At 35.2% G+C, this 22,932-nt stretch overlaps 2 protein-coding genes across 3 annotated transcripts in view; one reads left to right on the top strand and one right to left on the bottom strand.

The window, feature by feature from the left end:
- Window positions 1–1,224: 1,224 nt before the first annotated feature.
- LOC115436202 (transmembrane protein 79) lies at window positions 1,225–7,567 on the bottom strand. The gene is made up of 5 exons (XM_030158978.1): window positions 7,434–7,567; window positions 3,383–3,882; window positions 2,348–2,542; window positions 2,036–2,267; window positions 1,225–1,864 (listed from the first exon to the last, which is right to left on the bottom strand). The coding sequence occupies exons 2-5, from the start codon at window positions 3,864–3,866 to the stop codon at window positions 1,660–1,662; spliced, it is 1,116 nt and encodes a 371-aa protein (XP_030014838.1). The 5' UTR covers window positions 3,867–3,882; window positions 7,434–7,567; the 3' UTR covers window positions 1,225–1,659.
- A 3,704-nt stretch (window positions 7,568–11,271) lies between these two features.
- LOC115436201 (rho guanine nucleotide exchange factor 2-like) overlaps window positions 11,272–22,932 on the top strand; it is a 39,973-nt gene continuing 28,312 nt past the window's right edge. Inside the window, exon 1 of one of the 2 annotated variants that reach the window (XM_030158976.1) lies at window positions 11,272–11,544. In XM_030158976.1, coding sequence (XP_030014836.1) covers window positions 11,485–11,544 — 60 coding nt within the window. In that variant the 5' untranslated portion in view covers window positions 11,272–11,484. Of the gene's footprint in view, window positions 11,545–15,630; window positions 15,826–22,932 lie in introns of those variants that run through there. The other variant, XM_030158977.1, reaches the window with a different exon arrangement.

Here is a 22,932-nt window from a genome sequence, read left to right on the forward strand (position 1 = left end):
GAAATAGTTACTTAGCTTCAAACTCAAAACACTGGATGATCTTAAAGAGCTTTAAACATACAATGAATGTTCCTTACTTATACAATAATGTGCAAAAGTTCAAGGTCACCTTTAGCATTATTTTTGCAAGTTTGAAATGAGCATATTTGTTTTATTTATTTACATATTTATTTCTCACTATTTTCTTCAGATACAAGAAGAAAATACAGGGAGTATGTGCACAGCCTTTAAAGACACACAAAAAACTGAACTAAATGGGTTGTAATGGATAAAGTCACTAATTAGTGTGACCTGTGACCACATGACAAGAAGTAGCATAAACAGTTACAAATATGTGACAGGTGTTGAATAAAACTTGGTATAAAATTTATGCAATAAATCTCATTGTCTGAACAAAAGGGTTAAAGACATGTTATGCACTTAACATGTCTTTAACCACAGCCATGCTAAATACGACCACTGTGGTTTCTTGAATATGTTTTTTTTCCCTGAAAGCTTTGTTTTCTCTGCTGTACATACTTCCCATATATCCAGATTGCAACTTCATACAGACTGAGAAATGCATTTGTGTGGTCATTAGAACTAAACCAACAAACCTAATTTTCATCTAAGACCTTTGTACATAATACCAGGTCTAAAGGGGCCAATCTGCAAACTACATGCACACAACTTTAAGCTCTACTATTGTGTATCAAGTATCAGGATAAAAGGTCACAACTCTACTTCTAATTTACAAATTTCAACATTCTGTCATGTTTCAGATAACTTTAATTTGTAAGGCGCATGAAGTATACAGGGTGGGGAAGCAAAATTTACAATATTTTGAGGCAGGGATTGAAAGACAGTGTATGACCAATTAGTTTATTGAAAGTCATGAGAATTTATTTGCCACAAGAAAATTTACATAATAGAAAATGTTTTTATTCTATGTGTCCTCCTTCTTTCTCAATAACTGCCTTCACACGCTTCCTGAAACTTGCGCAAGTGTTCCTCAAATATTCGGGTGACAACTTCTCCCATTCTTCTTTAATAGTATCTTCCAGACTTTCTCGTAGTAGTTTTGCTCATAGTCATTCTCTTCTTTCCATTATAAACAGTCTTTATGGACACTCCAACTATTTTTGAAATCTCCTTTGGTGTGACGAGTGCATTCAGCAAATCACACATTTTTTGACGTTTGCTTTCCTGATTACTCATATGGGCAAAAGTTTCTGAAAAGGTATGGATAATAGTGTTAGGTATGATTATGACATCAATATATATTTGGTTTCAAAACAACTGACGTAGTGCCTGCTGAGAAAAAACAACTAAATGTTCATTGTAAATTTTGCTTCCCCACCCTGTAGATGCACATTTTACATGATCTTTTGTATGAATTACTGAAACAAATGAACTTTGATAAATGTTTACAAAAAGAAACAGGAAGTACATCAAAAATAAATGTTTACAAAAAGAAAAACAGGAAGTACATCAAAAATAAACCACCTTTAACAATTACATGCATAGTTTGATCCAAAATGTGAATAAAAAAAACAAAAATTACACATTTTTACATGGTACTTCTTATGGAGTATCTAAAAATTATTTACAAACTTCATTAAAAAAAACATAAAAAAAAAAGATCAGATTTTAAAAAGCTGATCAGAAGTATTGATCCCATCATCCCCAGAACCTCTGTCTGCCAGGGGGTGGAGTCAGTGCCTGCTCAGGTGGAGACTGGAGGCTGAAGATGGAGCTGGACGACTCCACGGTGAAGATGAAGTACACGTTAGCTACCATCATGACGAGACTTGGCAAAAAGGAGAGACCAAATCCGAAACCACGAATACTGCTGCCAAAGGCCGCAGCCACCCAGTACACCAACCTGGAATGAAGAAACAACACAAAAACAATGCACATTTAGAAGAGGAAAGCTTACAGAATCAGTATGTGATGTGACACTTAACAATAAGCTTATTCATCATGTTTTTTTGTTTGTTTTAAAAAATTAGCCACATTGCCAACGTCAGCACTCATTTCTGAGTAAACTATTCACCGTCCGAAGGCGAAGACAATGGTCAGCAGTGGAATCAGCTTCAGCTGCTCCTGGCTCAGGTACATTGCCATGACAACCAGTTGCAGGAAGTAGATGAGGAACAGGGAGACGGACTCCGAGACATAGCGGCGGTGCACAGCAACTTCCTGAACCTCCGCCTCCTTCCCCTCATCATCAAATAGTGGCCGAATGAAACCAGACCGAAGCCGAGTGATGCCCAGAACCAGCCAACCTGACACACAGACAAGGCATTATAACCTTAAAAACTGATAAGAAACCACGTCGTCCTGGTTCTTCCTATGTGGTACTGACCCAGTAGGATGGGTGCTGCAGCGAAGATGGAGCAGCGCAGTGTGTAAACCAGCCTGAGGGGGGCGCCGTCCAGTAGAGGAGCGTCAAATGGTAGAAAGACGAAACCGCCCCAAACCAGGAAGGGGAAGAAGAGTGCTGACATCATCAGTGACACGCCCAGCTTCAAGACATCCCTACTGGCACAGCACTGCCCACCTGACAGAGAATGATATGTTAGAGACCCCCCACTTTACTTATCAGGTCTACAGGCTTTGTAGACCAGCATCTAGTGGCTGGCAGTGGTATTGCACTTGCAAAAATACAACAGAACTGGCATCAGTTTAAAGTTATAGTTTCCCTTTTTCAGTAAATTAATAGAAAGGGAAAACAAAATGAATAAATAGACAAATGCTTCTTGAACCTATTTGGAAGCATCAGTCTGTCATTTCAGCCACTGTTGGACTTTCAGAACTTAACTTACTAAAGTTTCAGGTGTAAATATGTATAATTTACCAATACTCTGTTTAGTCTTTTCTTAAGCTCTTGTTAGATATTGACTAAAGCTTATAACAACTGATCACTGTTTTATAAATCTATAATGAATAGGTCTGAGGATTTTTTTTATGTCTAAATTCTCTTATTTTACCATAAATATGATTATTTTTCTTTGTATCAGTAAACTGAAAAACTTCACTGATCAACGTTTAGAGGGAAAACCACTGATGGATTAAGAAAATAATGATGAACTTTATTATTGTAAGACTTTAAAAAAATATTCAAGGAATTACAGAGGAGCATGTCTGTAAACAAAAAAATTTTCTTTTTTCAAAAAACATCTGCAACTCTATAGATTTCACTGTAATGTCAACTTCAAACTTCTACTTATCTACTCATACAAACAAATTGTACAACTTTTTCTCTCTATTGTTGCTATTGTCTTTGTAATCCTTGTTCAGACATCCTCTAATTCTTCCTGATATTTACGTTCGGGTAAATGAACACATCAGCTTCTGCTTTGTCTTTAACGAACCGTGAGGAGGAAACAGGTGTATTTACCTCTAGCAGGGGGCGTGTCCTCAGACCAGTCATGCATGTAGCCATGTTGGTTGTAGTCATGCCGGACTTCTTGGTGACCCAGGAAGGGACTCTTCTCTGACTCCATTTCCCAGAATGCCTCGCTGTCTCTGGGTGAAGCAGGTGAATGGAGGACAGTCACGGCAGGGCTGAAGACCTGAGCCGCTTTCTCTGGCAGCTCGTTCTCTCCAGGCTCTGACTCCTCCTCTTTCAGCTGGTAGGCTTTGCTATGTTCTGTCTCCCCTCCTTCACCTGCCCCGCCCCCTCCTCCCCCATCTGACATCAGTTCGCTCTCTGTGAAACTCGCCGCTTCACGTAGAGAAACATCCGACATCATACTCATCCTATCACCTTTACCTGTCTTTCCACCTGTCTGTCCACCTGCCTGTCTGTCTTCTTTCATGGCAGTCTTCACCTCCTCCAAGTCCTCAGTGGGACTTATATTTGTGATGCCACTGTCACCCATCTTGACAGTGCATAAACTGAAAATAAACAAGAAACAAACAAGAAAATCAGTTCAGTGATGCGCAAATGAGGATGATAATAAGATGCAACAAGGCAAAGACGATGTGAAGGGTATCAACTGAAGACATCTTTAACAAATGTGTTACCACGCATGCACAGAAATGACCAATGGACAAATATACCTTCTTATAACAAAAAAGCACTCAGAGAGTGCAGACACACACACACCCCCCCCCAACCCCCCCTCCCGATCACCACCAAAATTTAATATTTTCTTCCTTGTGCCAGTATCAACATTTCCTGAAAATTTCAAGAAAATCATGAAATTGTGTTTCCATAGCACAACATTCAATATTTTTATACAAAACTTGGCACAGTTTATATGTTGAAGTGATGGCACTGGTCAGATATGATACTCTGTCTTGTGTATTTGCCTCCAGCTATTGAATTGAGTGTTGAATCAGGTGTGTATAGTGATGTTGAACCAGGTATTGGACCCACTGTTGAAATGGATGTTGAACCCAATGTTGAACCTAGTGTTAAAACCAGTGTTGAAGCTGTTGTTGAACCAGGGGTTACATTGGCCAGTGCAGCCAGTATTGGACCAGGTGTTGGACCAATGTTGAACCTACTGTTGAACTGGTTGTAAGACCTGGTATTAAATCTGATGTTGAATCTGTGTTGAACACCTTAAAAGTAAACTAAATAAAACATACGTTATTTATAGTTTTTGTGAGTCATCTTAAATGTGATGTGTTTATGAAACGGATTTTGTCTCTACAATCAAATGCAGGTGTATTTTGGTTTTTAAACACATACCAATTTATTAATAAGATATTTTCTAAATTAGTTTTATTGCAATTTTTACTCTTTTGGCCTCATTTTGTTTCATACAGTGTCTATTTGCAGTTTTCAGTTCTTTACAACAACACAGAGCCCCCCAAAAAACTGTGTAATGTAATATGTAACATGACTCACCAATAGAACAAAGACTCAGACAGTGAATAGATGTGATTCAGGCCATTCACATGGGCTTCAGGTTCTGTGGGACGAGTTGACTTTTTTCTTTGTGTTTCAATTATTTTCAGTTTTCACACTCTGGTTTTGTTTAGTTAAAGATCATGGTATGGGTTATTAACTACATGTCGGGGCTTCTACATGTTTTTACATCTGCTGTAAATGCACAATATACAACACCTGCTGTAAATATCTGCAGATTTTAACTTCTTTTACTAGAACCTGGTGGTTAAGAAAAACAACCTCTGCTGAAGTCTGAAAGATATTTTGTCAGATGTTTTTCTAAAAGTGAGGTTCATCTTACTTCATCTGAATTGTTTCTTTGACCAATTTACTTAATGTAGTATAGTGTCAGACAAAAATATGTAAAAATGTCATTTTTAGACAAATAATATTAAAAGTCATCATTTTCTATTCCTACAGAACTGAGAGAAAACCACAGTTTGACTGGTTGTACTGTCATCTTATTTATAGGTTTTCCTCTGTTTTTCATTATTTTTAACATGGAAACTTTGTTTTAATTTTACTGTATTTGCCACATTTTGTAACTGCTTTAGATAAAGTACCAGTATAAATAAAATGTAACTCACAATTTAGACTAGCTGCCATTTTCTGAATCTAAACGCTCTAAATTAAAGTTGGATAATGAAAGATAATGATACAAACTGCATGCCCGAACAGATTTTTTTTTTTTTTAATTTGTAACTGACTTTAACTTAAAACTATTATTTATTGTTGTATTTAGTTCCAATCATTTTCTATTATGTGTCAAATATATTCAGTTAATTCTGTCATAGCTCATACCACAAGAATAACATATCCCTGTCCTCTATGATATTATTTTCTTCCAGTGTTTGGTGCATGTAAACTCCTCAGAGAACCAGAGTTACAGCCAGTGAGTGCACTTGTCACTGTTTACCAGATCATCAGACCCTGCTTGAACTTGTGGAAATTAAATGTATTTAAATATTCAAACATATTGGAGAAAATGGTATAGTTAACTTTGCAAGATAGTTGACTAGTACTAGATAAAGTTAATAGGAATTGTTTTCATCTTTCTGGCTGCTTATCCTGATCTGTACTAGCATTACATAATATTGATTCATGAAAGGCCCACTATTACAGGTCATAATTAGTAAAACACTGAATTCACTTTGATTCGACCAGCTCAAGGGGTAGAAGGAAATATCTTATTTTTAAATAAAATAACAGACGATCAGAAAACCCTGTCTTCATTCATATTCATACACAGGTGCATATGATTTATTTTTCGTTCAACGATGTGTGCAGATTTAAAGCTGCAGTGCTTCGTCATTTTCACTGTGACCATACAAAAAGTCCATAATTACTTTGAAGCGAACTCAGTTTCGTTTGATGTACTTTGTACTGTCAAATGACAATAAAGGCAATTCTGTTCTGTTCTAGCATATTGTAATTCAAGTGATCTGAGAGGAAACGACATTTAAAAATACCTAAAACTGACAATTTTGATGCCCTTGCCGTTTATTAAAATTTATTTACAGAATGAGTGAAACATTGTAAACCATTACAATTACACTGATTTTATTGTATGATTTTGCAGGGTTTTTTTTTGGTTTTTTTTACTTTATTAATCAAAATCTGGTTATACATTCAATCGAATTCCATAGAAAAACACTTTTTTTTTCCAGACTGAGCAACAATATCAAACTTATCTGAACAGTATTAGTAAAGAACATCATAAAAAATAAAATAAATATCAAAATAAAGTCAGAGGTCTAATCAGAAATCAATACATTCAAATTTTCATAAACAATCAAGGCTTGTTTGGCTTTCACATGTCTCAGTGTCTTTTTGACGTTTGTTATTTCATTCATGTAAATTAAGAACAGTGTGTGTCTGTGTGTGTGTGTGTGTGTGTGTGTGTGTGTGGGGGGGGGGGGGGGGGGGGGGGGCTTCACAAATCTACATCTGTGTATAAATTGTTTGGCCATAATAACCTAAGTGTTATATTTATATATAATTTCTCTCTTTTTTTTTTGCATTATAACTCCGAATTTAATGTCTTTATATTCCAGTTTAGTTGATTGAGTGTCCTTCTCAGATGTCCAGTCTTGAAATGCTGTCCAAAATGTCCTGGTGTATGGGCAGTCAAAAAATAAATGTTCTAAAGATTCAATTTCAAATTCACAAAAACACAGTTATTTTTCTCAATATTAAATCTTTGAATGATTTTGCGGTTGAGATAAACACCACTCTCTTTTTTTTACGTACCGAAAGCTACGGCGTGACGTCATCCAAGCTGTAAAATGGCGGCGTCAGATTTTACGTAAATATTAATTAAATGTCCAACAGGTTAAACAGATTTGAAGTCTGAGCCAAGGTGGGAGTTTAGGACCAGTTCAGACCCAGAGCCGCCATGTACAGATCAGAACCGAGTCGCAGGAAGGGCCTGATCCACAACCAGAACCAAGGGGCCCGGGTCAGCTCACACTGATCCACAGTTTGATCCAGAATCAGATCCGGATCAGATTTGAACCCGACCTGAGTTTAGTCCAGATTAGAGACTCACCTGTTAATCCGACACCAGTGATCAGTCTTGTTGTTATTGTTATTGTTGTTGTTCTTTTTCTTCTCGTGTTTCTTCTTCTTCGTGTGTTGTTGTCAGACTGTGAACAGGAAGTACGGCTCGGGTCCAGGTCCAGGTTCAGGTGTGGTCAGGTAAATTAAAGGGACAGGACACGGTTTACCGAACAAAAGGTATTTTTATGGATAAAAGTTCAGAATAGATTTCAATCATTGTCACTTCATGGAATCCATTGAAAAAGAAGTTCAACATCAAAAAAATACTGTAATACTACAAATTGTAGCATTAAGCATAAGATTAGACTAAAACGATTGTCTTATCTTTATTGAAGACTACAATAAAGATAAGACAATCTTTTTTAGTCTAATCTTACTCTTAAATTTAACTTTAACCTTTATTTTTTTTTAGTGTTGCACCGGTGAAATTTAGTGTTACTGCAACAAAGAGCAAGAAGATCATTATTAACAGTGAATAACATTAAGAAATAGAATTATGAACTAAAACATTAATTACATTACATTAATCAAAATGTAATCAAGATCACTCATTGTAACGTTAAAATAAATGTCACAACGTTTATTTCAACCAATAGTTGCATTAATTTTTCACCAAGATCTTGTTTTGATGGTTTTGTTCAGTTAAAGATCATGGTATGGGTTATTAACTACATGTCAGGGCTTCTACATGTATTTACACCGGCTGTAAATATCTGCAGATTTGAACTTCTTTTACTAGAACCTGGTGGTGAAGAAAAAGAACCTCTGCTGAAGGTTGAAAGATATTATGTCAGATGTTTTTCTAAAAGAAGCTAAGGTTCATCTTACTTCATCTGAATTGTTTCTTTAACCAACTTACTTAATGTAGTGTAATGTCAGACAAAAATATGTAAAATTTAGTTTTTAGACAAATAATATTAAAAGTCATCCTTTCCTATTCCTACAGAACTGAGAGAAAACCACAGTTTAACTGGATGTACTGTCATTTTATTCAATCTTATTTATAGATTTTCCTCCATTTTTTATTATTTTTAAGATGGAAACTCTTTGGTTTTATTTTACTGTATTTGCCACATTTTGTAACTGCTTTAGATAAAGTACCAGTATAACTTCATGAGCTAAAATATTAAGTACATTACATTAATCAAAATGTAATCAAGATCACTCATTGTAACGTTAAAATAAATGTCTCAACGTTTATTTCAACCAATAGTTGCAGTAATTTTTCACCTAGATCTTGTTTTTATGATGGGAGTCAGACCAGTGTAAAAAATCCTTCTGGACATTCCAAAGACTCTCACTGGGGTTCAGGTCTGGACTCTGCTGTGGGCAATTCATGAGAGGAAATGATATCTCATGCTCCCAGAACCATTCTCTCACTAGCCAGGCTACCCTGATGAACCCTGGTAATGCCATCTTAGAATATATTTGTCTCAATTGTGAAAAACCCAGTGATGTTCAGTCCTGCTCATTCAGTATATTCAGGCCTGAACTCATTTTACGCACACGTAACATTGCTGAACATAGACCTGACCAAGTGAAGTAACCCCGGTTCACATTACTGCCCCACACAGGCACGTCCTATAGGCACTAGGCATGATGGGTAATCACTACTAACCATTACATTTACAGTAATTCATTTGGCAGACACTTTTTTCCAAAGCAACTTACAGAGGGAAGATTAACAATTAAGCTCTCTCTCTGCTTTTTTTGTAATGCACTTTAAAACAACAACAGTGGACCAAAGCACTGTACAGAAGAATAAATAAAAACCAAAATAAAAGAATAAAATACAAAAATAGATTAAAAACATAAAACAGCTTGTACAATTAAAAACAATAAAAATAAAAACAATAAACTAATACCAAATAAATCAATAGAATAAAAATAATAATAATAATGCATTCAAACATAATCATCTAACTCTCTTTTCACCCTTGATGTGCCCATTACTCTGGACCAAGGTCAATCTGGACTCACAGACCACATGACCCTTTTCCATTTAAAAACAGTCCAATTTTCATGCTCTCTGTCAAACAAATACTTGTTAAAGAAATGAGAAACTTCTCACAGCATCATTTAGAGTTAGAAAACTAGTTGCAGCTCACACATATTAATCACTGCAATAATTTTCCAGTAGAAGGCCTTTACCTGTTTGTATGGTTAAATCCAAATAGGGACTTTATTTTGTTTAGGCTGTGTGTAGGCATTTTATTTCATTTTAGTCCCTTTTCTATTTCATATTGATATCTTTGTGAACAATATTAGTGTTTTCAAGAGATTAAAAGTGTGAGACTATGATTAAAAACTTATTGAACTTCAACAAGTAAAACATCAAACTCAACATTAGGTCAGTGTTACTCGTATACTAAAAATTGAGGAAACTATTTGAGCCTTTTGTGTTTTAATGTAATTTATATCACATATGAGATGTTTTCATTTAGACATTATGATTGTTACTATTGTTGTTTTATTATTTATCTCTGAATGTGGTTGTGAAGGTTTTTAAAGGTATGACTTTGTTAAACCAGTAATTCTTTATATGTCCATTAGGTGGCAGTATAGTTTTATGTTTGATCTGTAGCTGAATTTCACAGAGAACATGATGATGTGTGTTTTAAATAAGAATCACATGAAAAAAGTAAACACTTAAGTCTGGTCTAATCTGAGGAATAATTTAATAAGTAAAAATATGATGTAGCGGATAAAGTTTTTGATCATATTTCTCAAAATTCAACCATTTGGTATCACATTTAGGAGGATGTAACTGTAGAAATGCAATATAGTGTTTATTATTATGTTTTTATTAGTTTAGGATTAGCTCAGAATCATGTTTTTGGTTCCATGTGATGAGTTGTTTATGTCTAAACAGGGTGTAGGTCATTTGTTTTCATCCTGTTATCTTTTACATTGTTGTTTGTTGTTTGTCTGTTTTCCACATCATTTTCATCCTGTTGTGTCTGGTTTTATGTCTAGTTGGGTCTTTTAGTTGTTTCCATCTCTTAGAAATATTGAAACTACAAATAATCATGTTTCTTCAGTTTTGAGCCAGAACCAAAAATTTGCTTTAAAACTTTTAAAGACAGCTTTGATATTTATCCTGATAATTATCATTTTTGACTTATGTGAATGTTTATTATGATGGTTTATGTTTCTTTTTTAATACCAGTTTATCTGGTACAGGAACTTTATGTGTTTTTGTAGAAGCTGAAACTCATCAAGTCTGTGTTCAATCTGATACTGGGATCATTTTAGTTGCTCGTATTTAATCATGTTACGAATGGTTTGTTCATCAGATGGAGACTTGGACCCTTCCTTCAACGCTTCTTCTGGGTTTCTGGATTTGGTAAACCTGGTCTAAAAACTCAAACAATGGCTTTATGTTTTAAGTTTCCACTGCATTGGAGGAAAAACTTGTCGCTTCATCACTAGATGGTACCAAACATCACACACTGAACATTTAAGCAATAGTTTTCATCACAATTTTTCTTTTGTCTGTTTAGCACTTTTTAACTGTATGAAAGCGAGGTTGGTTTATTATGATACATTAAATGACAGGTAATAATTTAAATGTGTTATAACTGAGTGAGAGCAGATGAAGTCATGGAGCTTTTAGAGAAACAGTGGACGTCTTTGTGTCGATGAGCAGCTGCAGAATCTGACACTGAGCCAGAAAACACAACACACACTAACACTTACGCCATACAAACACACAAAAACAGACAGACAGCGATGTCCGTGCATCTCTGTGAAGACTCTCATTCATATTGTAAAATTCTCTAACACTAACTTAATCCTAACTTTAATCCTAAAATTGATTTAGATTGACTTTAAAGACTGACAATGATCCGACACTGGTTCTCCTCTCCTCATGCTGATACACAAACACACACTCAGACACACACTCATCAGCCTGTGATCAACCTCCGACCTCTCCTCATCCTCCTCAGTCTTCATCATCACCGTTGGTTTGCCTCATTGTCGGATCAATAATCTGAAATCTGTCTGCACTGATCAGTTCTGTTCATTCAGTAAGGACGATGGACAAACCGAGGATGAGACTGGATGTGTTCCTTGTCAACATGGCTGCTCATAGGAAGGTGAGTGTGAATACTAACCTCTGATTGGCTGAGAGCAGTCACTGAGAAGTAAAATGGCAATATTTTACTTTCAAATCGGAAGGATTTTTGTCATTTTACCACTGACTGAGCTCATTTGAACTGGTTTTTATTCTATACCAATGTGTCGTATTTAACAAAATCATCACATATTTGTCCTGAGACATGAGTAAACAGTGCAATATTTACTCTGAAGTGTAAAAGTGTAGAGGAATAAACCTACAGAAAATAAAAAAGTAAAAGTAGTGGCTTAAATTCAGACACTCTTCAGCTGCGAAATAACTTCACCTCCCTCTCTGTTTATGTGATGGGCTGGTTGTCATGGGAACGGAGTGGTGCCGGTCAGTACCAGGAGGCTGAGGCTGAGTACACAAGAAATGAACAACGCAGAAACACATAGCATATACAGCCCAACTTACAGCCACTTATTCAAGAAGACAACAGAACACAAAGAATAACACACTGAAGTGAAAACAGGGAGAAAGATCCAATATTAAAAATGAAGTACAGAACACCCCAAATAAGAAATAGATGGAACAAGTTGGAAAAATCTAATTAAAACACAAAGCAGTGATATTACTATGTCATTTGACTTGTATTTGTAGACAATATGAACATGACATTTGATTTGTAAATATTCATCCATTCGTAACATTCAGGGTGCAGCACACTCAAGTTAAAATTAGGAACAGGAGCAATACATGGATATTGAGTTAAAGTAATGAAATAACAATGTGATTTGAAACAGATGATTGTAGTTATGGGACAGGTTGAGTTTGTTTAGAGCAAAAATAAGCCAAGGACAGCTGTGATGGAAAATGATTGAAATGTTTAAAAACAAAATTTGTCAATAAAAGATATGAAGGGATTTGGATGTTGCAGCCACCACTGAATCTTTAAAAAAAATTTCAATATTCACACCATCTAAATCAGGGGTTCTCAAAGTGGGGTATCCCCAGGGGTACTTGGAAGAAGCCCAGGGAGTACCTGAAATAAAAAAAAAAAATACATTAAATATTGTTTCTTCTTTTTTCTTCTGATGTTCATCCCTGTGTGAATCTGTAAGTTTATACATTTATGTATGTTCCTCCTGTAAAATGCAACTTATCTCACTATAACGAACTGTAGATGTTTGCTAAACAACATAAATATTCTATAACGGCTTCAGTTAATAAAAACTAATCTTTAAATAAAAAACAAAAACAAAACAAAAAACATGAAATAAGTTATCATGTACTGAATACAAAATAAATCATGAGAATTAATGCTGAAATATAAAACGCAATAAATGCATTCATATAATTGTTTGATTGTGAATTATTTTGTTTAAACTTTGGTAACATTTTAAGAACATTTATATTTTATATTATTCAAAAGGAGTTTATTTGAGTTGCAAAGTAATTATTTTTTGTTGATGAAAGGTTCATTTATTAATTCATTTATTAATTGATGACCAATTTATTTATTTTTCTTTTCAATGAAAGAGGGCACTTTTCAGTTTATATTTTGCACACAAAAGTTATTTAAAAATAATTTGTTTTATATATATATATATATATATATATATATATATATATATATATATATATATACATACATACATACATACATACATACATACATATATACATACATACACATATATATATATATATACACACACACACACACACACACATACATATATATATATACATATATATATATATATATATATATATATATATATATATATATATGTGTGTAACAGTTAAATATATGCTGTTTGTTTACAAAGTTTTTAAAAATATCAACAGGCATCTTTGACACAGAAGCAAATTTTACCTAATTTTTTTCAGAAGAAAAGTGTATTTCAGGGGGTACGCCACTGTAAAAAGTTCGAGAACCACTGATCTAAATGTGCTGTATTTCAGTGTGTAAAAGGACTAAGCTGATTACAGAGATATCTAGTAACTGTAACAACACCGTATCAAGAACTGTCTATAGGAGATAGATGGGTGCTTCTATAAACTGGTCCCTAAAAACAGGACATGTGGCTAAAAATTCAAACCAGATGTAGATTAATGTTATGAAGCAAATTTGGAAGCACTTGGGATCTATTTTAAAAATAAATATTTACTGAGATAAAAGAGAAACTGTTTTTCAAATAAAACATATTTTTATATTTCTTCATATTATTTTTTTATACAAAAATCCGCTTGTAACACGGTAAAAAGGACACGAAAATTATGCGCTGCTATTTAAAAAAAAAAAAAATCTTTGTATTCTCTCACAGGTACATTTTGGGAATCAAACTAATTATGCAAGGCAGAGTGTTTCACAAAAATGACTGCTGTTGCAAAACCACTCACGATTTATATGTGTTTAGATGGGCAGGTTCTGCATGTAACACCAGTGGACACAACGGGTTACACACAAAACTTGGAATGAGACTGAGATACATGAAATACCCACATGTCTGGATTAGAAAAGCCACTAGGATCATCAAATTTAACACAGCGTCTTTATTTATAGCGCTATATAAGACCATTTCAAGCTATGTTCTCAAGATAAAATGCACTGACACTTAGGTAGTTTTTCATGTCCTAATTTGGTCCTATTTTTGGCCCCAAAATTTATAAAAAATGTATTAATTTTGGGATGGCTCAGAGAAAGAGTATAATTTTTTTTGCATTTATCTGAGGCCATCATTAGGTACATCCTGGGGGGAAATATGTCTACATTTCTCTTTATTATTGGATCTAAAATGCTGCCAAACTGCCAGATACCAAAATGAACCCATAGAAGCACCCAGACCCACACAGGGCAGAATCACTATGGAGAACCATTGTCAAGCACTAAAATATAGAGTTACAGACACAAATACTGTCTGTATTGGATCCAAAGAATCCTTATTCTGTGTCCAGAGGCATCATGGACTTCTCTGGGCTCTGAGGCATCTGGGATGGACCATCACTCAGTGCAAACTAAAAGGAATCATTCAACCTGTCAGCAGTAACAAGTCCAGAAGCAAGGGTCTGTCATGGTCTGAGGTCAAAGGTCATTGTCTTTTCATTGATGCATCGTTAGTGCTGAAAAATTCTCAGAAATTGGAGTGGAGCAACATATGCTGCCTTCATGACATCAACTTTCCAGGGATGTCCATGCATGTTTCAGTAAGACAGTGTAATACCACATAGTGCACACTTTACAGAAGCCTGGATGAGGAAGAAGAGGATGTGGATGCTGGTGTTCTCATCCAGTCTTCACTTGGCCCCAATAAACAGTCTGTGGAGCATCTTGAAACACAAATGCAATGACAAAGACCCCGTACAGTTGCACACATTGACACTTTTTTCATGAAGAATGAGACAAAATGACCCCAGAAGCATTTCATCACGTCTTCAGTCTCTGAGTATCTGAAAAGCATTGAGAAAGAAAAAAAAGACAGTGGAGGTGCAACGTCATATGTTTTATTGTTTTTCAGGGTAAAACAGACAATGATAATTTACTCATTGCTGTTTTCAGCTTTAATTTGACTCTAGATAATACAAATAATGCTAACATTTCATTTCTCTTTTATTGATTTCATTGATCATAATAGAATGTCTTTGTTTTTCTGTTTTTAACCAGTTCTTAACGTCATACATCATTGACTATAATTGATAATTGGTGATCAGTCTGGTCTTTTGTGTTGCCACCTTTCTCTGGTTCTGAACCGGCGCACACCGAAGAGGCGGATTCTCTGCCAGGGTTCCACGTCACTCTGTTCGCTCGTTTTCACCTTCTCGTGCCGCGGGAGGGCGGAGTTAATCGATACCTTCCAAATCATCGGTGTCATCCGCCCACGTGATCTCCCGCCGCTCTCTGAGTAACCGGTACAAGTCACGTGATCGCTTGACACGTTGTCATAGAGACTATCCCCGCCCACCTCCCTTTCCGGTGTCCAAACCCAGCGCTCCCCGACAGACGGCGCGGGGCGGGCGGACACAGCCGAGCGCCGCCGGGATGAGCCGAGTGGTACAGGGCTGGGATTGGTCAGAAGTACAGATGGGAGCTGTCAGTCAGAGGCAAGCCCCGCCCATTAGAGTGAACGGCGCACGGACTACACCGGGACTAGAACCAGCTCCGGGATCCTGATCAGATAGAAACAGGAGGTTTTTATTTATAAAAATAGGATTCTATGAACTACACGTATGTTGGATTCTGTGTAGTTTGATGTGATCTATGTCCCGGTTGTTGGAGACCAGGAGACAAGACAGGATGAAGGAAATAAACCTGAAGGTGAGTCCAACACATCAAACACTCCGGTGCCGGTCCAAGCGAATCTATCCGAACCCTGATCAGTTCATTATCGATAACTTATCTGTGATCAGACAGTTTTCTGCTCAGTTTGAGTCTGTTCCGGATCTGAGTCTCTTGTTCCGCTTTGTTTCCTCTCAGCTGTGTTTCCGTTACTCTGCAGATGTTTTTAAATGCTGGTTATCGGCTATCGATCAGCATTGATCAACACTGACGGGGGATCAGCTATATGTGTGACATGGAATATGTGTCCTAGATCAGATCATACCAGGTTTCAGGACTTTTACCGGAGCCTCAGACGGATCTGTGAAAAAAAGAGAAAAAAAAAAACGGGAAACGCACTCTGAGACTGTTTTTTTCTTTATACTGAGATTTTAAACCGGATCAGACCCGGGTCAGACTTGGTCCAGATGTGGTCTAGATGTAGTCTGGATTGTGTGCGTGTGTTCATAATGTGTTTTCAGTGTGTTTTCAGTCTTAGTCCGTGACCATCAGCAGCGTGGCCGCTTTGTCCTGCAGAGGAAACGAGGAGCGGGGGGAGGGGAGTGTGTCCGCGTGGAGCTGTGTGTGTGTCTGTTAGTGTGCACGCGCATGTGTGTGTGTGTGTGTGTGTGCGTGTATTGGAGTGTGTGTGTTTCCAGTCAGGAAGTGCTGCTCAGGACTGAAGGTGGATGTTTGACCTTTGAACTGTAAACAAATAAACTAAAGCTACAGAATTTTAACATAAGAAAAAGTACAGATATTAAATAAATATGACACAGAATCTGTCAGTCCAGGTCTAGGATCTCGGTCTGGATCTGGATCTGGACCTGGATCTGAACAGGGTCCTGTATCAAAGTTAGTGAGCTATCATCTGGCTGAAGATAAGATTAGATAAAACTTTACTGATCCCATAATGGAAAATTCACTGATTAAGGCAAGAAAACATGCATGCATAAAGATAGTGGAAAAAAACAAACAAGAAAATACTAGTCATAAAATTCTATTGGCTGTATACATATTTACATAAGGTGGTTTACTTATTCTTTTGTCATCTCTTTCCTTCCTATGTTGATTTTAGTTTGTTTTTTGCTTTTAAGTTCCTGGTTTGACAAATCACTTTCATGTTGCATGTGATGCCAATTGTTCGGTTTTGTCAAGACAGGAAACCAAAACAGACCCTGGCTCAGTTGAACCTGCTTCGTGATACAGGGGTCAGGTCAGGGATCTGGATCTGCTCATGTTCTGAGCTGACAGTAAAATCTGAATGTGTCACTGAGTTTACCATCAGTCACAAAAACATTTTCACACCAGTCTACATCATTTGGGCCTGGCCAAGTGACTAACGGAGTGAGAAAGCATTGAACAGCAATACTAATCATTCCGTATCTGTTTTTAAAAATAAATTTAGCAGCAACCATAATAGCTCAAATTGTAAATCTAAGTTAAGTACTTTAAAATGCTATTAAGGAATACCAACCAAATATTTAATAAAAACACGAATTTATCATCACTGACAAAGTAACGGAGTGAGGAAAAATATACAGCAGTCATTCAAGGTTTGGAAAAAAGGCCAAAAAGCGCCGTTCCTCAAGGAAAGTGCAAATATTTAGCATACCACACTTTTCTAAATATATGAGAGTACATTATATCCAAAAATGAAACTGATATTATTTTTTATTTTAGTTTTAAAAGGCATTAATTAATGATAATGGAGCGAGAATCCAAAGAAGTACCAGAGTGAGGTGTTTGTTCAGTGTGATGCACCATAAAAATAATCAAAGATTTTATTAAGATACTGATAAAATGATCAGTCCTTGGCGACATATTCATCACTATATTTAATTAATTCACATCTTTCTGCCGTTTTTTTTTTTTTTATTTTTTTTTTAATAATAAATAGCCTAACATTCAAAATCATTATAGTATTTGATTATTATGAAATATAAGATTAGACACAGGCATGTATTTTGAACATATTTATTTACACATTGCTATTTACATTCTGAATTTATGCTGTATACATTCACTTACAACCTTTACTGTTCTTAATTTACACTGTATTCTCATTAACTTCTTACATATCCAGTTGTAATTCAGGTACAAATTAAATAAACACAGTTTTAAAAACTAGAGATATATGTCTTTCATGCTGAGTAATCAAAAGTATTGTTTTAGAGAAAAAAGAAATTGATCCTGATGTTCGGTTTCGCTTGTGATAAATGGTCTTGAGTAAAGAAATAAGGAAACGAGATGATTATTGGTTGTTTTAAATAATTCATAAAGGATGTGATAAGATGAAAATTAAGTAAAGATGAAACAAGAAGTGGTTTTAAATGCTCTCAGATGTAGAAGTAGAACATTAAAAATGATTATAACGATAAACTATCTCTTCCACATCAAATTAATAAAGAAGAAACAACACAATACTTGGAAAAAATTCAGAGGCCTAAAAATGAACCTTAAACCTTGATAATCATTATCACCATCATTATTATTTCAGTTCCCACAATAGTGAATGCTATATACTGATTGTATAATTTCCCAACTTGGGATCAATAATATCTATTTAACATTATCTTTTTATCGGGAAGACCTATGTCTCAGTGTTTGTTTGTCAAGGGTTTATAGTAAAAAGCCAGATCAGAAGAGCTTTGGTTCAGACTTATTTGACCTCTTAAAGTAAAAAACATAAAAGCATGGATGAAGAGATGTGAGTTAGACTGATTAATTAGCACTGAGCGATAAATTCAGTCAGTTTCAGCTAAATTTGTCTCTCATAATATGAATAAGATGAAAAAATAAAAACCACATTGATTTTTATAGTTTGATCTTTAGTTTCAGGTTTAATTGATGGTTCATTCATTTAATTATTTATAACTGACATTCACATTCAATCGCATGCTGTTTAGTGTTTAATGAATTCACAAATAGTTAATTTCTAAGAGTGGTGAATGTTTTTTCAGGTTATTCTTGTTAGAAACTATCATTATTATGCCAGCCTTTTAAAGTCCAGACTGTTTGTGTTGGAAAAGAAGATGGAAAGAACAGCAGCGTTGCCCTGCTGATTCTTCACAGAGACCATGATCTGTTCTCCACATTTAGACCCAGAGATTCAAACATTAGAGCTGTTCATTGTCAAAGTTTACCAGAAAAAACATTAATGGCACTTGATATTATTTTTATTTAACTATGAATTTACCAGGACTGAGGCTAGAAAAATGATAAAGTCACAAACATCATACATGCATGCAAACTTTTGCATACTTTTAGTTAAATAAAGACCAGATCTTCAAGGTTCAGGTGTTTTTGAAACTGATCCCTTTTCCCAGATCAGTTCAGACCTTTGGAACCAATTAAATTAGATCGAAGATGGTATTGAGCTGTATGTTTTAGACAAATGTCGACCTGAAAACTTGATGGGAACAGAACTAAAATAGATTTATAGATAAAAATATATCAATGTCTCAGGAGGTTTGGTCCACATAGTTTAATCTGAAACATGTAGGTGTGAAACATTCTCCATATAAGGATGTTGAACTATGGGTCAGTTCATGTAAAATACTCAATGGATGGTCCAAATTTTTAGACCAGTTTTACATTACACACGGATGCATTTTTCCAAAAACAAAAAAAGAATAACTAATGGTAGATGTTAAAAATGAAGCTGTTGATGTTGGACACAGCTACACAGATCATTATGAACGGATGTATTGGTCTGATTCTGAAAAATATAAATAAATAAATAAATAAATACAATGTGACAAAACACAAACTTTTAGTAGTGAAAACATCTGAAGGCTGTTAATAGATCAGTCAGATCTTCAACACAAATTACAATAAACACCGGAGTGAGTGAGAACTTTAAAGTGGTTCTTTGCATTATTAATATTCCAAACTCTCAACAGTAGGGGTGTAAGAAAATATAGGTTCTGCAATATATCGCGATATTTCATTTCACAATACTGTATCGACATTAAAAAGTACTGTATCAATATTTTTAGGTAATTATTCAAATGCAGATATTGTGGAGGTTCATTTTATTTTTTTTTGTTTTTCTTTTTTGTTTATATTTTGTTTATTATTATTTAACATTCTTTTGTTAAATAATATTAGTTCCTTTGTTGGGATTGAACTAAAATAATGTTCTGATGTTAGTTATGAACTAATAGAAAATGAACATTTGAACAGGATCTTAAACTGTGATGTGTGTAAAACATAATTTAAGTTTGAACACAGGAACATTTTGTGATATAGCATTAGATCCTGTTTTGATCAAATAAAAAATGTGTTTAGTATTCGTGCATATTTCTGGTGTAATTCAATTCTTCCAGGAAATAATCTTTTAAAAAAGAAACAAAACCAATAAAAAAAAATTGCCTTTTTAACAGGATCATGATATATCGTGATATATTGTATCGTGATCCTAGTATTGTGATTTGTATCGTATCGCCAGATTCTTACCAATACACAGCCCTACTCAACAGCAGGGGGATGTCTTATATCAGAACACATGTAGGACTACCAAACCCACTAATACATCAACGCTATGTACCCACAGACTGTATCACTCACTAAAGAAAGTATATAACCCCTTGTATACACATCTGTATTGTGGTATCATCAGCTTTTCTTCTTCAAACTAAAACTCATAGACAATCATTCAAAATAACACTGTATGTTAAAATGTTCACATGCTGCCTCGGCTGATAGTTTACATTATAGCTCTGTTTTTAGACAGAAAACACAGTCACAGTCAAACCTTAAATCACCTCCATTTTCCGTACAGTCTGTGTTGTCAGTAGCTGCATTAAAGATCTGTTTGGAATCGTCCAAACAAGGTCAGAACTGGTGCAGTTTAGTCTGAACTGTGGATCAACAAACGGCAGCGTAGCAAAGATAATAATATCACATAACTTTAAACTTTCATAAACCTCATAATCAAACGCGATTTCATAATCAAACGCGATTTCATCATCAATCTCCATTCTTTTCATTTAGAGCTGTGTCCAGTGTGAAAACAACAGTGCTTCAGCTTTTATTACTTTGTCACTTTCTTTTAAAAGTAGTTTCTTAGTGGTCTCATCCTATATCATCACTTTCTGATGACTTGGTCAAAGGCCCTGTGGTGTTTGTTTTCCCCACCATGAGAGAACGACAGAGTCACTCACTGCTCCCTTTAATGGTCACATAAATGCATCAGCCTGTCAGAGCAAATATATTCAGTTCATATCTCTACAATACGTCACCGTCTTTGACATAACTTCAGAGTTCTTTATTGTAAACATTGTACCGATACTTTTTGGTAATACTTTGAATATTTGGGAGTAAAAAATTACATGTAATCTGTGTAGTAAATCACATCCCTATCAACCAGCACAGAAGGATGACGCGATAACAGACTATACATATGTTTGTGTTCAAGTAGCTCAGTGGTAATGCCGCAGGTGGCATAGAAAACACAGAAAACAGGTCAAATTTAACCACCCATTATTTATGTTATTTTCAAGAGCATCCATTTTATGCTTAAAACACAAGGACTCATGAACAGTTTAACTCAAACTTTGGTTCAAATACTCATTTGAACTTTAGGATGAAGTGATTAGATTGAAGGTCAAGGACAGTTAATAACTGTTAGTAATTGACTGAAGTGTGTGTAGAGACTGGAAACATCTGCTTTTGAGAACAGTGGTATTAAAATAGTATTATAATAACATCTACAGTAGTACAAATTAAAGACTTACCCTAATGTTCTACATCACATACATGCTTTTTCTCATTTATGCTCAGTTTGTGTAAATGCAGTGATCTCTTTCTAAATTTCATACTGGATAAACCAAAGGGTTCTGTTCTGACACGGATTCATCCATTTGTAAAATTGATAAGACATTGTACTGTGATGGATCATAAGAGGCTTAAACTGGAATCACAGACACTGTGGGAAAATAACTCAACATCTAGCACTGCCAAGATTTTGGAAAATAAGAGAGATACCCAGAAAATGAAAGTCCTGAGACCCATTCACTTATTACCTGTCTGTTTCTTATTTCATATTTGCTCTTAGTTACAGTAAATGTACTCTGTTAAATAAAATACCAATGATTATTTTAGTCTCACTCATCTGCTGAATATATTCTTCATTAATCCATTATTTGTTTTGTTGATAAAACATCAGAAAAAGGTGAAACTTTTTAGTTTAGTGTCACAAATGAAGACCACAAAATATTCACATTTAACAACATTACATACAGGGATTTTCATTATCAATAGATCGTATTGTCATAATACAGTGGTTGGTTAGTCAGGGGTTTTCCTGCTCTAAGTGGGGCGGAGGCATCTTCATCATGAGGCAACGTGTATGTGTACAACACCTTAAAATAACACTTCACCAGCGGGTATTTAAGGAGGTCCAATAATTATATGAAAAAAGCCTGGCATCTAATAAATAAACAAAACCAGGGTGTGCATGATTTTCTGATCACCTTATATAAAGTGTATATTGTTGGTGTCTTTAAGTAGAGAAAAGAGTGAAATGTGATGTAAAATTCCATTTTATTGATCCGCCACTATAACATTATTTCCATTCCGTCACCATTAGTCAGAAAGATTATCTCAGACATGCTGTTAACAAAAGATTATAATCAGGCAGTGGATCAACAAGCAAATTATCCAAAATTTTAGGTTATTTATGCATCTCAGAATTATCATTTCTAGCTGTAGAGGTGTGTTATTGTTCTGTAAGTTTGAGTAGTTCACCGTTTGTGACAAGACAAAAACCTGAAGACATCACCTCCAGCTGCAGCTCAATATTTACTGAAATGTTAACCCTTAAAGACCTAAACAGCCACCGGTGTCCAAAACCATCCACTATTCTAAAATCTTTAATAACTTCTGAACCATTAATCCTATCAATATATAAAAATAGTTCATTCAAAAGCAGTTTCTCAGCTTTTCATTGGCATCAGATATGACCCATTTGGACGTTCAGAGGCTCCATAATGAACATGGAAATGACATCATCTTCTGCAATATTGATTGAACAATAAAACAAATGACAAATTTGACAAATGACAGTGGTTGTAGATGCATGCTTTTACATTCAGTTAATGA

This window comes from Sphaeramia orbicularis, chromosome 16, assembly GCF_902148855.1.
Source record: "Sphaeramia orbicularis chromosome 16, fSphaOr1.1, whole genome shotgun sequence".
In the NCBI taxonomy this organism is placed as follows: Eukaryota; Metazoa; Chordata; class Actinopteri; order Kurtiformes; family Apogonidae; genus Sphaeramia; species Sphaeramia orbicularis.

Bases quoted from the DNA above. Each gene is read 5' to 3' on its own strand.
- LOC115436202 (XM_030158978.1), bottom strand. From the start codon at position 3,866: ATGGGTGACAGTGGCATCACAAATATAAGTCCCACTGAGGACTTGGAG. The intron at 2,268-2,347 runs GTCAGTACCACA...TCTGTGTGTCAG, and splicing joins TGCAGCACCCATCCTACTGG to GTTGGCTGGTTCTGGGCATC. The intron at 1,865-2,035 runs GTGAATAGTTTA...TCTTCATTCCAG, and splicing joins ATTGTCTTCGCCTTCGGACG to GTTGGTGTACTGGGTGGCTG.